Raw genomic sequence first — 18,928 nt, 5'->3', positions numbered from 1 at the left:
GGGGATCTCTTGGGGGCATTGGGGGGTCCACTGTTTGCAGTGCTTACAGTCACCCCGAGATAGTGTCCCCTGCTCTAGCCGCTCCGGATGCGCGGCTGGCAACCCACGGCGCCCCTGGCCCATCCTTCGTAGCCTCACAGGGCGCAGACCCAGGCCCCGAGGATGCGCTGGGGCGCACTGGCCGGACTCCGGAGCGTGCCGCATCCCCATCCCCCTTCACGGTCAATCCCGAAGACCTAGGAGCTGGGGGCGGGACGGTGCCGCGGGGGCAGGGCCGGGCGTGGTGGCCCGGGGGCCCTCCCGGGTGGGGCGAGTCCCACCGCGACACCGCCCTCCCGGGGCAGCCAATGGAGGCCGAGGTGCCGCACCGGGATTGGAGCGGGCGCGGGACTGGCCAGCGCGGGGGCCGGGACGAGGGGCGGGCGAGGAGAGCGCTGTCAGCGCGGTTATAAGGGAGGGAAAAGTTCCCTGCGCCGAGAGCGGGGTAGGCGCACGCTCGTACGGCGGCCGCAGCGGCAGGGCGGGGCCGGCAGGGCGGACAGCGGCGCAGAAAGGCCCCCCATCGCGACCTCGCCTCCCTCGGTGTCTCGCTTGGACCGCGGGTACAGCCCGGGGTCCCGAGGACTTTTGCGCAGCGGCCATGGGCGGCGTCGGGGAGCCCGGCGGGGGGCCGGGGCCGCGGGAGGGGCCCGCACCGCTGGGGGCGCCGCTACCTATCTTCCGCTGGGAGCAGATCCGCCAGCACGACCTGCCGGGCGACAAGTGGCTGGTTATAGAGCGCCGGGTCTACGACATCAGCCGCTGGGCACAGCGGCACCCCGGGGGCAGCCGCCTCATCGGCCACCACGGCGCGGAGGATGCCACGGTAAGGTAGCACAGGCGGCGAGGCGGAGCCCGGCGTGCTGGGGGCCGTGGACCCTGGGTCGTGCGCTCTGTGTCTCATTCCACCTGCGGGCCTTAGCATCCTTCCTACTCTCGCTGACCTTTGACCTCCACTCCCTGGCCCCAGAGTTGAGAAGGAGCCAGAGGCTCTGATGTAGGTAAGGAGGTCGCTTTCTTGCTGGTAGGTCTGTGCAATTGGTCTGTCAGGGAGGTAGGGATCCTTGGAGGTGGGTGTGCCATGGGAGCGGGGTGGAGGGGTTGCAGATCCTGCTCTATATAAGGACCCTCACTGCTGTTCTGAGGTTTCCATCTGTGTTCAGAATCTCTCAGACCAGTACCTGATGCTTCCCACGAGTGCTAGGGGGCAGGGCTGGGTCCCTAGCGGCAGACAGGGATTTGCCATCAGAGACTGGGGGCTGGGCAGCAGAGCTTAGGCAGGGCCTGGAGGTCTGTGGCTTTCCCAGAGCCTCTATAAACTGTTCTGACGGCCAGTGACTCACCTCTGCTGGGCTGGCGCTGCACGTGGGAAGACTTTGCCAGGCTGGGTGGGCCTCCTCGGGAAGCACAGTCACCCCAGGAACAGGCTGGCCCCTGGGGACTCTGGCTTCTCATTCTCAGTCCACATCTAGACAAGGAAGGATGTAGCTGGGCCTGCAAGACTATCTGGCAGGAGCCCAGAAACAGGCTGCTTGGAGATTTCCCAACCCCTTCCTCCCTTAGTCCCCCACATGGACAAGGGTTGAGGCCATGATCTTCTGTCCTTGACTATTCAGAATTCTGAGAGGTCTGTCACACTGGGGACCAGGAAGATCTTCAAGACTGGAAGGAATGAATAATGGCAGAACTTGGTGTCAGCAGAGAAAATTCTGCCCTGTCTCAGGACTGTCACCATCCCTCTCCTCCCCCATTCACCCTGGGTAACTGAGAGAGATTAGAGTGAGAAGGCTCCTGAAACCCAGCAGCCTGTGGATGGGCCAGAGGGTGTGGGCATGTGCAGTCCTGAGTGTGTGCCCACTTAGATTTGTGAGTGTCCGTGTGAACATGCATGCATACATGTGCACACCTTTCTGCAAGGGTATGATGGGCACAAAGTGCCATGGCCCCTCCTCTTAGCCCTGGCAACCCTTTGGGGGGTCTTACTGGTGCCTACTGTAGCATAGGGCAGGATGCTGGGCAGGTGAGGGGAAGGACAGCAAAGAGCATTGATTAATTGCTTTTTCCTGCTCAGGGCCAAGCCTGTGCCCCTCCTACACGGGATTCCTAACTTTATATTTAGCTTGACACCCTGAGATGGCCATCTGATGATTTTGTCATTGATTCATAGCCAGTAAGGCCTGCTAGAAAATCATCTCTTTGCTCCCTGGGGCTGGGTCTTGGCTCTGTCCTTGAAGGCTCTAAGTGGCCTTGATCAATCCAGACATACCATTCTTCTGAGCCTCAGTTTCTTCATCTGTGGAGTGGGGAAAGCTGAACCAAATGGCAAATCAGTAAAGGGCAGAGCAGGACCATGCCTTCTCAAGTAGGCTGCTGTATCACAGTTCTGCAGGTTCAGTGAATGTTCCTCAGTGTAATGTACAAACTGTAGAGTGCAGTGGGACAGCCACAGCACTTCCAAGCCTTTGCTGGGTGACCTTATCTGTCTCTGACCCTGTCAGTAATAGGAGGAGATTGCTGTAGGCCCCAAACACTGGACTAGAGTTGCCAAAAATACCTGGTGTACTCAAGTCATAGTTGAGAGGTGGCTGGGTGCAGAGGACCCTAGTGTTTGTGTATGATGAGCCTGTAGGACATACCAGGGGTTGGACCAGTATAGTGCCCTGTGTGGTCGAGCTCAGATGTCAGGTGTCCTATCCCAGGCCCTGAAGCTCAGGTGGGGGAGGCTGCCCACTCAACACTAGCCCAGCTGCCCATCAGCTGTTCTCATGTCCAGGCAGCAGAAGCTTTCCTGCCAGGAAATTCCCAGAGTTCCTGTGCCATGAAGTCAGCTTGTGGCCATCCTAGGATACAAAGCCTGGTGCCCTGGGGAGAGCACTCTAGGCTCTGGGCCAGGTTTATCTAAGAGTCATAGGCACCCTGAGACAAGCAAAGCCAGCCAGACAGGGGTGAGGCCCAGCCATTGCTGGTCATAAGTATATGGACATTGTTGTTAAGATTTTGAGATCATTTAACTGGGATCCAAAGTGTGAAATGGCCAGTGAAGAGGGTAAGAGATGTATGGACACAGGGACACAGGGTCATGTGCTAAGCATGTCCTATGTGCCAGACTCTAAATTTAATGCTTGTTATTGATACTGTCTGTTAATCCTCAGTATACCTCCTCTGAGGCAGGTACTGCTACTGTTACCCACTTTACACATGAGAAAACTGAGGTAAAGGACTTGAAATAAAGTGGCAGGTCTGGAATTTGAATGCAGGACCATGCGCTTCCCCACCTGTTGTACTACCCCTCAGCTGTTCATTTCAATCACTCATTCATTTCTTAAATTCACCCATGAGTATTTCCTGTGTACCTGACCTCTGAAGATGCAGCTGGGAACAAAACATCTTCAGGGAAGAAGTGCCTGGGTGGACCAGCGAAGGTAAAGGATTAGAGGTTGGACTGTATCTTCCCGTGTCGAAGGAATATTTATGACTACAGAAGAGAGTAGTCATGGGGGTGGGGATCAAAAGGCAGGTACCTGTGCCTGGGCTCACTGGATGTTTTTGTCCTTGGAAGGGCTTTGGCTTATTCTAAAGAAGAAGGGGAACTATGGAGGGCAGAGCCAGGAAACCAGGGGGGTCTGATATATGTTTAAAAGGATCTAAAGACTGGGGATGTAGCAGGGCTGGAGAGATGGTTCAGCAGTAAGGAACACTGACTGCTCTCACAGAGGACAGGGTTAGAAGCCCAACACCCACATGGTGGCTAACAACTGCTCATAACTCCAATTCCAGGGGATCTGACACCCTCTTTTGACCTCTGTAGGCATTGCATGACACAGGTACACTTATATACACTCATACACATAAAATAAAAATATTTAAAAGACAGACTGCTTGCCTATCATGTGTGATGCCCTGGGTTCAATCCCTGGCACTCTTATCCATATCACATTGATGAACATGATGGTACACACCTGTAATCCCAGCACTCAGGAGGTAGAGGCAGAGCACTCTGGAGTTCAAGGCCAGCCTGGGACACTTGAGACCTTGTCTTTAAAACTACAGAAGATCCCTAGGAACGGCAGAAGAGCAGAGGCTATAAGTGGGCAAGACATGGAAGACAAGGACCCTCAGAAGGGGAGGCCACTCAGAAGTGAGCATTTAACTGGGCTCCAAAGTGTGAAGTGGCCAGGGAAGAGGGTAAGGGATGTATGGACATGGGGACACTAGTGGGGACCATTGGGGTTAGTTGTATGAGCTGGGGACATTGCTCAGTAGTAGAGTGCTTGCTGAGTATGTGCTGGGTTCAGTCTTCAGTAATGTAAAATAAATGTGATAAAAGCAACTAGAGTCCAGGATTGTTGTGTACACCTGTCATCTCAGCACTTGGGAGGTGGAAGCAGGAAGGAGGAGTTCAGTGTCGTTCAATGGCTCCACGTTGAGACTGAGTCCGTCCTGGGCAACATGCGCCCCCATCTCAAACAATAACAACAGTAACCAGATATCCTTGTGTTACCTGTCCACGGATTGCAGCCCTGTTTCCCCATCAGTGTGGTAGTGATAAGAGTGCTTTCGTCTGAGGTACAATATAGGAATGGTGCTGGGCACCTGGGTGACTGGTTGCCATAGGCAACGAAGCCTTGTGCTGATAGGTGTGGTAAATTCACTCTTCTGTATGGAGAGGATGAGTTTCCTAGCACCCCTGGGGCCCTTTGGGTGAAATCAGCATCAGCCCTGGGAGAATCCAGTGTCCAGCAGACCTTCTGAACCACCAGGCAGCTACCTTCTCCTGACTTGAGCTAGAGGTGTGAGTGGCCTGTACTGCCATCAGAGGCTGTGCCCTAATAATTTAAGCCAATAGTTACCCACTGACCAGGCTCTTTTCTGAGAGTTTTAGATGTAATAACTAATTTAATTCTTCCATTAACCTCATGAGATTGGGTCCTAGCCATTGTACAGATGAAGAAACTGAGGCAAAAATTGAGCTATGTCGTAGGACCCTAAAATACCAGGGCCTTCAGTCCTGGGCTTGTAAAGTAAGGTAATGTCAGGATGGGTGCTGAGGAGTGATGGTATTATGACCAGGAAGATCTGAGGCCTAGTTGAGAGCAGGGTGGCCTCAACCATAAAGAATCAATGTCCACACCCTGCTCCCACCCACCTCACTGGCTGCTTTGGAAGTCTCAGTTCAGCAAACAGTCTCTCCCTTATAGTGTGGGGCCTGAGTAGGCATTTGTTTGTTTTGTCTTTGAGACAGAGTCTTATTATGTATCCCTGGCTGGCCTAGAACTCACTAGTAGACCAGGCTGGCCTTGAACTCACAGAAATCCACCTCCATCTGTCTCCTGAGTGCTGATGTTAACAATCTAGGGGTAAGGTTGGTCACCATCTAGGCATTGTGGGGTTCATTTTCTCAGCCAATTAAAGAATTTAAGGGTAGGAAAAACCTCAGACACAGCAGAGAACAATAGGCAACAGACTTAATTAAAAGATGAAGAATCACACCCAGAGAATAGGACTCCCAAGTAGAGGGGTTCAGAAACCAAAATCCAAGTCCCCCTGGGAAGGCCTGGGTTCTTAAGTGTTTTAGTGGATCCCTCTCACCTGGGCCTTTGTCTCCGAATAAGATGAACAAGTAAGTATATCATCTTTATTACTCATCAGTGTCCCTTTCCCTATGTACCTACCTGTCCCCCAAATATGGCTAGTTCCTAGCCCCATTCTGGGGTTACAGGCATGAGTTACCACACCTGACTCTAGTGGGCATTTTTTATAGATACCTTCTCTAGTAGGCTGTGGTTCCCACCTCCTTCCTGGAGGGGAGGAGTCAGGGTATGTGGCTCTAGCTGGAATGCAGTGTGCAGAGGTGGGAATGCTGGTGACCTCAGAGAATCAGGCTCCAGTGGCAAAACCACAGTTCAGTGGTAGAAAGGACCAAGAGCCGGGGGGGGGGGTCATTTTCAGGCTAGTATCTGTGAACCATCCTGGCTATTGGAGGACCAAATGTGTGTGCCCAGCCCTCACAGAGACACCAGGGATGCTGAGGGGGAAGGGACAGCTGCCTGGGACCATCTACCCTCAAGTTGGGCTCTCCTGCACAGACTGGAGCTGTATGTACTGGTTCCAGAGCATCCTCATCTGTGCCTCAGTTCTCCATCTGTAAAGGGTGCTAGGGAGGGGATGGCAACAGCCTTGGTTCCTCCTTTATATCTTCCATTTGGAGAAAGGGGGAGGCAGGGATTTCCCAGAAATGTCCTCGGAGACCCTCACCTCATCTCCTGCAAAGGCATAAAGAGGCAGCAAGGACAGACCCAGACTACTCTAGCCCCAACAGCCCAGCCTGTTGTTCCCCATTCCACCCCCTTCCTGGATGATCTAGAACACTCTCCATTCTTTGGCCATAGACCAAAACTCCCTCTTGTGCCTGGGGTAGAAGGAGGCTGCTTTCCCCACTCTCCCCATTCCCGGTTCCTTAGCATGAGGCTCAGCTAGGTCCTGACTAACACATCATGTATCATTCCCTTACTGGCACTGTAGTTCACAGCTCTCAACAGCAGGTACATAGCGCCCTGGAGCATAGAGGAGAGCTGGGCCATGGAAATCTTGTTAGCCACTAGGCCCTTTCTAAGTGCTTTAACCACAAATTCAGTCCTCCCAGCAGCCCATGAGATGCTGTTAATGCTTTCCACCTTACTGAAGAGAAAAGGCAGAGTGAAGGGGGGGTGTGGCACAAGCCTGACTGGAGCTCCTAAGTGACAGCTCAGGTTCCATCACTGCATGTGGACTGACTCCAGAGTGTTCCCCTCACCTCAACTGCTACATGGAGCTCCTGATGGGGCTGGGGTCAGGGCAGGGGCTCTGGTGGCCTGCTGGGCCACTCAAAGGTTTCCAGAGGGTGTGTGGACATTACAAATAGCAGACTTAAGTTCAGATCCCAGTTCTGCCGCCCAAGCCCAAACTCTTCCACCCGGGGTGGGGGGGTGGGAGGTGTATCTGAAGCCAGCATGAGGAGTGCATAGCCCTGCCTCAGGCAGTGGGGGAGGGCTGGCTCTTGTTCATTTATTTCCACCTGTTCCTGCGACCAGTTGGCTATTTCAATACATGTATGTATACAACTTGCAGTGATCAGGGTAATTAGCACAGTGACACAGAAGGATGACTGTAGCCAACTTTGACATGTCTGTTCCAACCTATGTAAGCTAGTAGACTCTTTAGCAAGAGGACAATAGGAGGTCCCTGTTCTCTGTCAGACTTCTGCAAAAGTATTTCCCTAAGCATCTTGGGAGGGCCCTCAGTCCCCTTTCCCAGGCCCATGGGGATAATACCATCCAGTCATTGTCTCTGCACTCTTTCCTGACTGGCCTTCCACAGGGAGGAGCCTTTGAAATTGCAATAGTCAAAACCAGTTGACCAGCTGGATGTGGTGGCTCCTGTCTTTAATCCCAGCACTCAGGAGGCAGAGGCAGGTAGATCTCTGGTCTATGTGGTGAGTTCCAGGTCAGCTGGGGTTACAGGGAGGCCCTGTCTCTAAATAAATAAATAATCCATTGACCAGCTGTGACCAGTTAATGGGCTGGATGCAGTGTCACAAGGGAACAATAAATGTTCCAAGTACAATAGCAGACCATAGTCAAGACAGGAAGGATGAAAGAGCCTCCTTTACAGTTTTCTTCCAACCCCTTCCTGACCCCTACCCCAGTTAGTATAGAAAGACACAGGCATTTCAGCACTTTTTTTTTTTTTTCGAGACAGGGTCTCCCTGTAGTCCCAGCTGACCAGAAACTTGCTATGAACTCACAGAGATCCACCTGCCTCTGCTTCCCAGGTTCTGGGACTAAAGGTATGCACCACCACACCTAGCACTAGTTTCAGTCTTTTTTGAACTTAAAGAAAATTATGTTTTCATTTGGGAATGTTGGCCTAGAGTGTTTGCCTAGCATACATAAAGGCTTGGGTTCAGCCCTTAGCACCATGCTTGAACCAGGTGTGGTAGTACATGTCTGTAATTCCAGCATTTAGAAAGTAGAGGCAGGAGAATCAGAAATTTAAGGTTTAACTCTCTTCAGCGATATAGGAAGTTTGAGGCCAGCCAAGGCTACAAAAAAAAAAAAAAAAGACAAAAAAAGGGAGCTGGGCATGGTGGCATACACCTTTAATCCAAGCACTCAGAGGGAGAGGTGGCAGGTGGATATATCTGTGAGATTGAGCCAGCCTGGTCTACATATCGAGTTGCAGTCCAGCTGGGGCTGCAGGGAGACCTTGTCCCCAAAAGATGGATGGAAAGAAGGAAGGAAAGGAAGGAAGGAAGGAAGGAAGGAAGGAAGGAAGGAAGGAAGGAAGGAAGGAAGGAAGGAAATCAAGCAAGTAGTTTAGTTGTTCAAGTATCTTCCTTGCATGCTCCTCAAGAACACAATGTATATGGCTCTCCATTGACCCACCCAAGTGGCCCAGGGGTCCCCAATTACAAGTGTCCACACACACATTTTGTGCACTATGTTTATAAAAAGTGGATAAATCTAACATTTTTGAGCCAAATCTTATTTTACATTCAGTAAAAAAAGACTATGGCCCACAGAAAGCTTTTCGGAAGAGTTGAACTCTTTCTTTCATGAAAGCACTCCATCTTCCTAGGGGTCTTTTAGGCACATTTGAAGAGCCCCTGTGCTGGGCAAAGCAGATAGGACAAGTGAGGGATGTTAAATAAGGCGCCCGAGGCCTGGGGAGGATTAAGAGGGGCTTATGGGTAACTCTGGCCTTCCCAGTCCTATGTCTGTGACTGACCAACATCTAGCTGTCTTTCTGTCCATCTGTCTGCTCTGCCTATCCATCAACAGCTCTCTCACCCTATCTCTGCCGGCTGTCTGGGTGCTATACCAGCTGTCTGTCCACCTGACTGTCTTCTCTCCTTCAGGATGCTTTCCATGCCTTCCACCAGGATCTCCAGTATGTGCGCAAGTTCCTAAAGCCCCTGCTGATTGGAGAGCTGGCCCCGGAGGAGCCCAGTCAGGACGGAGCTCAGAATGTGAGGGGGGCAGCTGTAGGCTTGGGGATATTGCTCATTCCCAGTAGCAACTCCTAGTTACTTCTGGGAGATGCAGGGTCAGGGCTGGGTCTGTACCCCTTTCTGGGCCACAGTCAAAAGTGAAGCCATAGTGATGTCCTGTTGAACTAAGCCTCCAGATCTGACTTGTCTGGACACTTGCTGTGGGTTCCCAGGTGAGCCCTGTTCCTGCTCTGGGCCCAATGACCCCCATCTACAATGAGGATGTTTTTGAGCCCTAAGGGGTTTTCCCTACTGGCTCTGGTTTTCTCTGCTTCTTACCCACCACACCTTTTGAGCATGGGAGGGGGTTTGGCTGCTGGCTAGTTGCCCAGCTCACATACCCTGCCTGGTACTCTTGTTCTTCCATCCATTGCCCTTGCCAACACCTCCTGGACCCAGCAGTGGGAGGAGTGACTGTGGCTTGAGGAGGGATTAGAAATTTCTGGGGACCATGGTGGGGGTCCGAGGCCTGTGACAGGGCCCACTTCCTCAGATGATGGACCACTCTCCTGCGGTAGGCCCAGCTCATCAAGGACTACCGAGCCCTGCGCCAGGCAGCTGAAGACATGAAGCTGTTTGAAGCCGACCCCATCTTCTTTGCACTCCTGCTGGGCCACATCCTGGCCATGGAAGTATTGGCTTGGCTCATCGTCTACCTCCTGGGCCCTGGCTGGGTGTCCAGCACCCTGGCTGCCCTCATCCTGGCCATCTCCCAGGTGACCCCAAGACTACCCAACAAATATGGGGCCCAACATATGTGGACACTCAGGACAGTCCTGAATGTCACAGCCCTATGTCAAGACTTGTATAAGGGAAGAAAAGCATGATCCTTTGATCCTTTTATCTATCATGAAGGTCAGTGTTGACACTCCTGTGACAAAAGACAGGCTAGCCAGAGAAAAGCCTAGAAAATATATCTGATCTTAGTTTTACATGACACAGGAGCCTTCGGATTGAAGACCAAAAGACCAGGGTGAACTATCACAGTTTTTATTTGTTTGTTTGTTTGTTTGTTTGTTTTGGTCTTTTTGGTCTCCCTGTAGCCCCAGCTGTCCTGGAACTCACTATGTAGACCCGGCTGGCCTTGAACTCACAGAGATCTGCCTGCCTCTACCTCCTGAGTACTGGGATTAAAGGCGTGCACCACCACACCCGGCTTTTTTACACTTAGGTTCTATGGAGCAAGGACAGCCATGTAGAAAGTGAAGGGTCTGAGCAGATGGAAACAGACTGGGTCAGATACCTGGCAAAGCCTGTCTGCTCAGATTCCTCTTGGCCACTCTCCACCACATTCCTCCCTCCTGGGAATGGGACAGAATGCTTTTTGAAATGGTGGGGGGGTTCCATGATCCATTATCAGATGAGATAGTCAGAATTTCTTTATGGTCAGCTCTAAGACAAAAGGGAAAATTAGAGCAATAATTTTACGCATTTGGAAAGAGGAGTTCTGGTTTCTACCGCTTGCCTTAGGTAAGGTAGAGAATTCTAGGTTCTGATGCTTGCCTTGGGGAGGCAGGGAAGCAGGAGACTGGAGCCATGAGGAGAGCAGATGGCATCTGAGGCCTTCACTTGGGGGTATGATTTTCTGAGCCCTAACGTTTGTATATACCCCCACCAAACTCTGTTGTGCTGGTTAAATAAACAAGGCAGCTGGCTTCAGCTGGGACTTGAAATGGGGCATTAGCCTTAGGGTGGACCCAGAAGAGACTCAGGCCCCCTCTCCCATTACCACTGGGTTCCTCCACCTGCTCCTGACCCACCCCTCTCCACAGGCCCAGTGCTGGTGTCTGCAGCATGACCTAGGTCATGCCTCCATCTTCACAAAGTCCCAGTGGAACCATGTGGCCCAGCAGTTTGTGATGGGGCAGTTGAAGGTGAGTACAGGGCTTGTGGGCCTCCAGGCACTGAACTGGGGCTCCATGCTGGGTCTGCTCAAGTATGTGGGTACCACGTGGGGGCACAGCCTGGCCTTGCTCCTGAACTCATTTCCCACAGGGCTTCTCTGCCCACTGGTGGAACTTCCGCCATTTCCAGCACCACGCCAAGCCAAACATCTTCCACAAGGACCCAGATGTGACAGTGGCACCTGTCTTCCTCCTGGGGGAGTCATCTGTGGAGGTAGGTGGAATGGGGCATGGACATCCTCAGGACAGGCCTGAAGCTAAGGGGACTTTGGCAGGGACTGAGCCCCCCCACACTGACCCACGGCTTAGCCCCTACTCTCGCTCCATGCACAATACCTACCTTCCCCATCTCCTAGCCACCAGGGGATGAGCAGTCCAGTGGCTAGAATCTAGAGTTGCCTTTGACCTTGGCCTGAAGAGCTGCTCTCCCCTGTCTCCACAGTACGGCAAGAAGAAACGCAGATATCTGCCCTACAACCACCAGCACCTGTACTTCTTCCTGAGTGAGTATCTACCGGCCCTTCGGAGTAGAAATGTGGCAGGACCCGGCCTCAGCCTGTGCTGCTATCCCAGCCGACTGAAGCTTTGGCTGTCCTCACTCTTCCAACGCTGTGGAACTCCCTGCCCTCCCCAGTCCGAGCCCCTCTGCCCTCACATCAGGGTTGTCTGGAGCCACAGAGACAGGGTGGATTCAAGGGCTGGAATGCAAAGTCTGGCCCCTGACCTGCAGCAGAAGGGACAAGGGAAACAGGAGAGAGAGGGGTGAGGGCCAGTCACCAAGAGACTGAGCATGAATTGGGCCTTGTCAGCACCGTGAGGTCATCTCAGTGCACAGGTCCAGCACTGACATCTTATGGGCATTCTTGGAGGAACCTCCTCCCCTCCACCATCCACCTCACCTGGGTTCCCCAGTCCTATTCCTGCACCCTCTCATGCCCTCTTCTTGCAGTTGGCCCACCGCTGCTTACCTTGGTGAACTTTGAAGTGGAGAATCTGGCATACATGCTGGTGTGCATGCAGTGGACGGTGAGTGGGTGCTGTTCAGGACTCCCGGCATGCAGCTACAGAGGCAGGGATCCTCAGGGGACAGCGCTGTCCACCCATGAGTGCAGATGGTTGCACGTGTATGTGCTTGATGTGTTTGTGTGTGTGTGTGCAAGAAGAGAGGAAGTGTGGCCCTGGGGGTGCGCTGTGAGTCCTTTACTGTGAGGGAGCTCCCCCTCCTGGGGAGAATCACTGAGCTGATGCGAGCCACCAGTGTCCCAGGCATAGGCTGCCCAAATGTACCATCTAAAGACACCTGAATATGGTGACAAGGCAGGGACACCTGTCCTTTTACCCAGTCAAGAAAGCAGAAACCCAGTGAGGGGCAGTTGCCTGTTTAGAGCCCTGAAGCAAAGGAAAGAGAGCTGGACAACCCCAGCCCCTCCTCCCACCTCCCAGACCCCCCCACTCCCCACAGAGGCCACTCAGCACTGCCTCTACCCTCCTTGCAGGACTTGCTCTGGGCTGCCAGCTTCTACTCCCGCTTCTTCTTGTCCTACGTTCCCTTCTATGGTGCCACTGGGGCGCTGTTCCTCTTTGTTGCTGTCAGGTATGCCCAGTTTGGGAATGGCAGGAAGTGGGGAGATCTTACACAGGTTGCAGTCCTCCCTGCCTAGCCACATTTGACCCTCTGTAGTATGGGCAGGACCCAGGGGTTGGAGGGTCTGTGGGAAGATGCCTGGCTTGGTTATGGCCCTGTGAGTGGCCCTCCTGAAAAGACTGGTCTGGGCCCAGCCATGCCGGGGACACTGCTCCATGCAGTTTCTTTAAATGTCAAGGATAGAGCAACTAGATAATCCCATTGTATACATGATGAAGCTGGGGCCTGGGTCTGGGTTCAGCTGTGCCCCAGCCTCCACTCAGGGTGCCTTAAGTGGAGAGCTGGATTCAGGACAGTACCTGCACCTTCTACTCAGGGTCTTGGAGAGCCACTGGTTCGTGTGGATCACACAGATGAACCACATCCCCAAGGAGATTGGCCATGAGAAACACCGGGACTGGGCCAGCTCTCAGGTGGGCAGTGGCAAAGAAGGCTGGGTGGAGCCCATCCTGGGGTGGTGGGAGGGGATGCCAGCTAGGGAGCCATGGTTTGGGAGGGATCAGGCCCTGTTGAAGTCAGCAGGTGCTGGAGGCATGTGATAGGGGTCAAGGTTCCAAGTTAGCCTTTCTCACTTGTACCCCTCCTGGTCCTGGCAGCTGGCAGCCACCTGCAACGTGGAGCCTTCGCTCTTCATTGACTGGTTCAGTGGGCACCTCAACTTCCAGATTGAGCACCAGTGAGTGTGGTCTATAGGGCTCAGTGGGTACATGGTGAGGGCAAAACCAGAGTCCAGTATTTACCTTGCTAGGGTCCCTGCAAGAGGTGACTAAGAGTCTGGGAGGTGAGTGGGTGGGACTCCCTCTAGCAGCTTCCACTCAGGTCTAGCCTGCCTGTCTCCCCACCCCTAGCCTCTTTCCCACGATGCCGAGGCACAATTACCGCAAGGTGGCCCCTCTGGTCAAGGCGTTCTGTGCCAAGCACGGTCTACACTACGAGGTGAAGCCCTTCCTCACAGCCCTGGTGGATATCATCGGGTAAGGCTGAATGTGCTGTTCATGGGTCCACATTTACCCTTGTCCCAGTCAGCTCATCCTGAGCACTTGTCCCTTCCTAAGAGCTAGCTTTCCAGACTTTTCCTAACCATCCAGTGCTCCCCCTGTTTCCCAGCATGAAGAATTCATGGAGCCCCTACAAATACCACAGTGAACCAGACAGGATGAGACATTCCTGCCTCATGGGAGATGATATTTTAGTGGGTAAAACAGAGAGTAGTTATGGGGCTGGGGAGATGGCTGAGTGGGTAATATGCTTGCCTTGCAAGATCAGGACCTAAGTTCAAATCCCCAGCACCCATGTAGAAAGCCAGGCATGGTGGTGTGGGCTTGTAATCCCAGGACTGGGGAAGAGGAAACAGGAGGCTCTCCAGGGCTTGCTAGCCAGCTACTGTAGACAGTCACTTCTAGGTTTAGTGAGAGCCCTTGCCTCAAAAAATAAGGTAGAGCCGGGCATGGTGGCGCACGCCTGTAGTCCCAGCACTTGGGAGGCAGAGGCAGGTGGATTTCTGTGAGTTCAAGTCCAGCCTGGTCTACATAGTGAGCTCCAGGCCGGCTGGGGCTACAAGGAAACTCTGTTTCAAAAAGATTAAAAATAATAATAATAAAAAAATAAGGTGGAGAAGTGATTGAGGAAGACACCCAACATCAACCTCTGGCCTTCATATGCATTTGTGTGCATGTGTGCACATGCACATACATACACACACACACACACACACACACACACACACACTCACGAAAAAGAATGAAAAAAAGTAATGAGTAAATTAAAAAAACTCAAGAAACACTTTAGCAACATATAACAAGAATGAAACCTAGGAGGGAGGCAGGAGGGGATGTGGAGAGCCAGGCTGGGTATGTGGTTACTCATAGCATAGCAGGTGGAGAATATGGAGAGGCTGGCATGTGAGCAGAGGCAAGAAGTAGGGATGGGCATCTGGCTGAAGAGTATTCCAGACAAAGGTCATCACAGTGCAAAGGCCCTGAGGCAGGATTGTGCTGACGCAGGATTATGCTGAGGCATGAGGAGAATCACTGAGCAGTGGAGGGACTACCTGACTTTCAACTTGGAAGGATGCTCTGAATGGTATCACTCTGAGCAAGAGTAGAAGCAGAAAGAGACATGACAAGGGACCTGTTCCTTCCCAGGCAGGGGAGATGGGGCTCAGCCCCTAGGAACAGCCTTGAAGGCCTGCCTCCCATGTCACCTGGTTCTTTTCTTGGATGCCCTTCCATCTATCCTGCCATCCAGAGCTCTGCTTCTCCTTCATGAGCCTTCCCAACCTGGCCCTCTGAGCCCTTGACACTTGGTATACCCTCATTAGCACCTGGCATGGAGGTTCCTAGTGAGTTGGTGTTTCTGGCTCCGGAACATGTCTTTGGGCTCCTGATGGGGCAGGTTCTGGGGCCCCTATGTTTGGGTTGCAGAATGCAGCGTGGAGAGGTAACAGGGAGAAGCCAGTGAATGATGGCCAGGCTCACTGACTTCCAACTAGACTTGGCCATCAGCCACTTATCTGTCACAGTCCAGATTCCACTCTGGTTAATGAGTACCTGGCCCCACACAGCTGCCTATCCCAGGGGGGATGGGGACTCACAGGGACGTCTCCACTCAACAGTGCTCATAGGACACAGGAGTCCCTGACCTCTAACCCCACCTCTCAGGTCCTTGAAGAAGTCTGGTGACATCTGGCTGGATGCATACCTCCACCAATGAAGACAGCGCCTTGGAGGGTGATGAAGGGGGTGAGGATCCAGACTCCAGCAAACACCAAGTCATCCAGCAGGATCAACAGACCCCCTCATCCCCTGCGGGGGCACCCTGCCTGCCTGCCTGGTCCTGCATTGTCTGTTCAGGAGCCCTATGGCTGTGGCTTGTGCCCAACAGGACCAGGGGTGAAGGGAACATACTTAAAGCTACACGGTGAGCATAGCATGTTTTCCCAGAACAAGAATTGGAGGAAAACTGTTATTTTTTATATAAAACCAACTCAGACACATAGAGCCAAGTGTTGCATTTACATAGATCTGCTTTGGCCATCAGTGGGATGAGCATTCCCCTCCTCCCGGCGAGCTCTGGTCAATGAAGGTGACAGCTGCTCTAGCTTGAATCCACCTGAGGGCTTGGTCCCTCCCTTCCTGCTCATACGCCCCTGGGATGAGTCATACATTCAACAGCCCAGGGCTGAGGGTCACATCTGTAGGAGCCTCTGGGCTATGGGATGGTAAAGCCTGTATGTCTATACTGGCCTCCTATAGCCCAGTAGTGGCCATCTACAGAGTCGGACACATTGGACACAGCATGGACAGTGGCAGTGAAGCCAGCAGCTATCCATCAGGTCCACCTGGGGCCAGGTGCTTGTCTCCAGTTGTCACCCTGAATAGGCAGGGGCCGAGGTATGGCCATTTTGTCCCCAGGTTTTTGGACTCTGAAGACTGGTCCTTGGGCAGGCCTGGCCCCTTACTTAGCCTCAGGCTCCTTGTTTGGTCAGTGGGTGCAGTAGACAGTGCCTATGAACTTTTGGACAGTTCTAGCAGAGGTTTTCTTTGTTTTATATTGGTTTGCATTTTCACAGTGCTAGAGATAGAACCTACCCCCATTGCTAAGCACATACTCTGTCATTGGGCTAAACAACCCTAATTGGGGAAGGCCTTTTTAATTTCAGCACTACAGATCAAACTCAGGCCCTACCCATACTAGGTAAGTACTTTACCACTGACCTACACCCCAGGGTTGGTGAGGAAAAAGGAGAGGTAAGCTGTGGACCCCTCCACTCCTAGCACAGACCCTCTATGCCCCAGGATGAGCTGGAGACCTCATTTGAAGAGGTACTGGAGGCTTTAAGCAACAACACCACCAACTAAAATGCTGAGCTAGGATCTCTCTGAGGGAACTGAGGTCACCCCACCAGCTGTGGGCTTTTTTCTCACTCTTTGCCAAGGCTCCTATTGGTCTAGAGTGTCTCATTGAGACATGGGAAGGGGACAGATATTGCAGTTCTGGTTATACCCTGCTCTGCTCCATGGGGTTGAACTAAGGGGAGAGGCCTTCACTGCATCTTCAACTGTTCAAGACCCAATGCCTCCTAATGTTGATGGAGACCATGATAGTGCTTGATTACTCTTTTCTTGGGGTTCACCTTCTGGGATGCCCTTCTAATCCACAGGGTTCCTCCCCTGGACAGCTCAGCACATTCCCAGTGACTAGTCTGGCCTAAGAGGCCTTACTTAGCCTGCTTTGAGAAGGTGATGGGCAGACTGGGTATGGTACCCTTCCCTCACCCTGGATTAAGAGAGTACAGGATGGCCCTACTGCACTCACATCACCTCCTGGGCCTAGGGCAGGCAAAGAACCTCCTGGGTATAGCTGAGGAAGCAGAGGCTGGTGGGCCTTCAGCTGCTGGACACTCAACCCTGAACCACTCCACTCCATGTTGCGTCTACCCTTTACTCTGGGGTCAGGTGAACCTGGGGGAGGGGGCGCTAAGTCCTGCCTCTGCCAGGACTCAAGGCTACTTGACCTCAGGGAAACAAAGTCAAAGTACCATGTGATGGGGAATAAAAGGGATGTCACAGGAAGACACTTAGCAAAGGGCCCAGCAACTTGGCTCAGAAGTGTATTCACAAAGGCCAGCCACAGTGGCACATGCCTTTAATCCCAGAGGCAGGCAGTGCTCTGTGAGTGTGAAGCCAGCCTGGTCTACGTAATGAGTTCTAAGACGGCCAGGGCTACCTTGTCTCAGGAAGAAAAACAAAAAAACATATTTACAAATCTTATATACATGATCCCTTGCCCTGGGCTTACACTCTGTGCCCCAAGATAAGCCCTTAGCCTTCTCTTTTCCTCCTTCAGGTAAGACTGGATGTCTTTTGAAAGGTACATCTGTAATCCCAGCTATAGGAGGATCACAAATTCAAAGACAGCTAAGGCATCTTAATGAGATCCTGTCTCAAAACTATATTTTTAAGGGGCTGGGGATGTAGCTCAGTTGCAGAGTGTTTGTTTAATATGTACAGATTGTGGGTTCCAGCCCTAGCACTAAAAAGAAAAAAAAAAAAGAGAGAAAAACTGCTTCAAAAGCAAATTTCTTATGCAGAGTATGTTTCACATTCAATGTCTCTGTACAGGTTGTTCCCACTGCAAGGGGTCTCCCTCCTGTTCAAATTTTAATCTTGGTTTGGTGCCATATGGATATAGCCAAGCCAGGGAGGGTTGTGAAGGGTATTCCCTCCACCCACTGCCTGGCAGTGCCATCTCCACTCTTGACAGATGGTCAGCAGAGTTCTGTTGGTGTCTGACACACTTGGGACATGTTCATTCAGCACTCTGGGAGACTATGTGCTCTGCCCAGTGGGATCACTGGGCCTATAGCACCACCCATGGGCGTCTACACCACTGTACTCCATGCTGGCCCTAGTGGTAGCCCAGGAAAGTGCACTCTTTGCAAATTCTTAGTTCCCCAGTAACTTGGTAAAAGTCCCCTGGGTAGACCCCTACCCTCAGGTCTCTTCTCCCTTCTGCCTAGAACCAATTACTGGCAGGTCATCTTTGTCCCTTGTAACCCTTTGTCATCTATACTAGAGCATCTCACAGTGGGTCACCTACACTCCCCTGAGCCCCACTTCCCTGCCTATAGATTTCTTATTTTGTCATAGCAAAGACAGAGAGATCACAGACTTGCTTGTAAAAGGGACAGGAAAAGGCCTTGGTGGTGCCTCTAAGAGACCTCATTGTCCCTGTTTTTATTGTCTGTACAACAGCCCTGGGTCCAGAAATAAAGCCTGAGGGAAGCCACTGCTTACTTGTTCTTTGAATCCACCAACATCTAAGTCTCCAGTAGCTAGTTCACAAGAACCAGCCCCTGCCTGTCCTATGGAGTGGCCATCGGTAGGCAGACAAAGGCCTTGTGAAAGGACAGTGTGAAAACACACTGCATCCTGGAACCCCTCATTGCTTTCCAAACTCCAGGTTCCTGTGACTAATTCTTTTGGACACTGGGAAGACACACCTAACTGCCTTCAAAGTCCAAAAAAAAAGCATTGGTAATGGTGGAGGGCAGTAGGGCAGTGATTGCAATAATTCTAATACATTAGGGGACTGCGTGTGCCCTTTACGTATAAAGCTTCTCTGGTTAGAAATGTAAAATCCCATTGATCAAAAGAGCCCTGGTGTCCAGAGCCTGCAGCAAGCTTCCTTCAGCCTTCACAGGTCACCAAATGATCCACTGAATTCCACTGCTGATTGGTCCATCTCAAAACAGCTGTCTCGTGGTTTCTTCCCTCTGAGATGACACAGCAGAGCCTCAGTGGGCCCAAG

At 52.3% G+C, this 18,928-nt stretch overlaps 1 protein-coding gene across 2 annotated transcripts; it reads left to right on the top strand.

The window, feature by feature from the left end:
- Positions 1-424: 424 nt before the first annotated feature.
- Positions 425-18,406, top strand: Fads3 (fatty acid desaturase 3). Of its 2 annotated transcripts, XM_008827115.2 has the most exons (12): positions 433-865; positions 8,936-9,046; positions 9,586-9,783; positions 10,840-10,941; positions 11,063-11,185; positions 11,414-11,474; positions 11,921-11,997; positions 12,468-12,565; positions 12,933-13,029; positions 13,213-13,292; positions 13,465-13,590; positions 15,277-18,406. In XM_008827115.2, exons 1-12 carry the CDS (start codon positions 641-643, stop codon positions 15,326-15,328), a joined length of 1,350 nt encoding a protein of 449 aa, XP_008825337.1. In that variant the 5' UTR covers positions 433-640; the 3' UTR covers positions 15,329-18,406. The 2 variants fall into 2 exon arrangements, with proteins under 2 accessions (XP_029416496.1, XP_008825337.1); XM_029560636.1 differs by lacking the exon at positions 13,465-13,590 and having other exon boundaries at positions 425-865.
- The last annotated feature ends 522 nt before the right edge of the window (positions 18,407-18,928 follow it).

Source organism: Nannospalax galili, unplaced genomic scaffold (assembly GCF_000622305.1).
Source record: "Nannospalax galili isolate Female #2095 unplaced genomic scaffold, S.galili_v1.0 scaffold1051, whole genome shotgun sequence".
Taxonomy (NCBI): domain Eukaryota; kingdom Metazoa; phylum Chordata; class Mammalia; order Rodentia; family Spalacidae; genus Nannospalax; species Nannospalax galili.
Note: the sequence above shows the minus strand (reverse complement) of the source record. Positions and strands in the feature narration are given on the sequence as shown.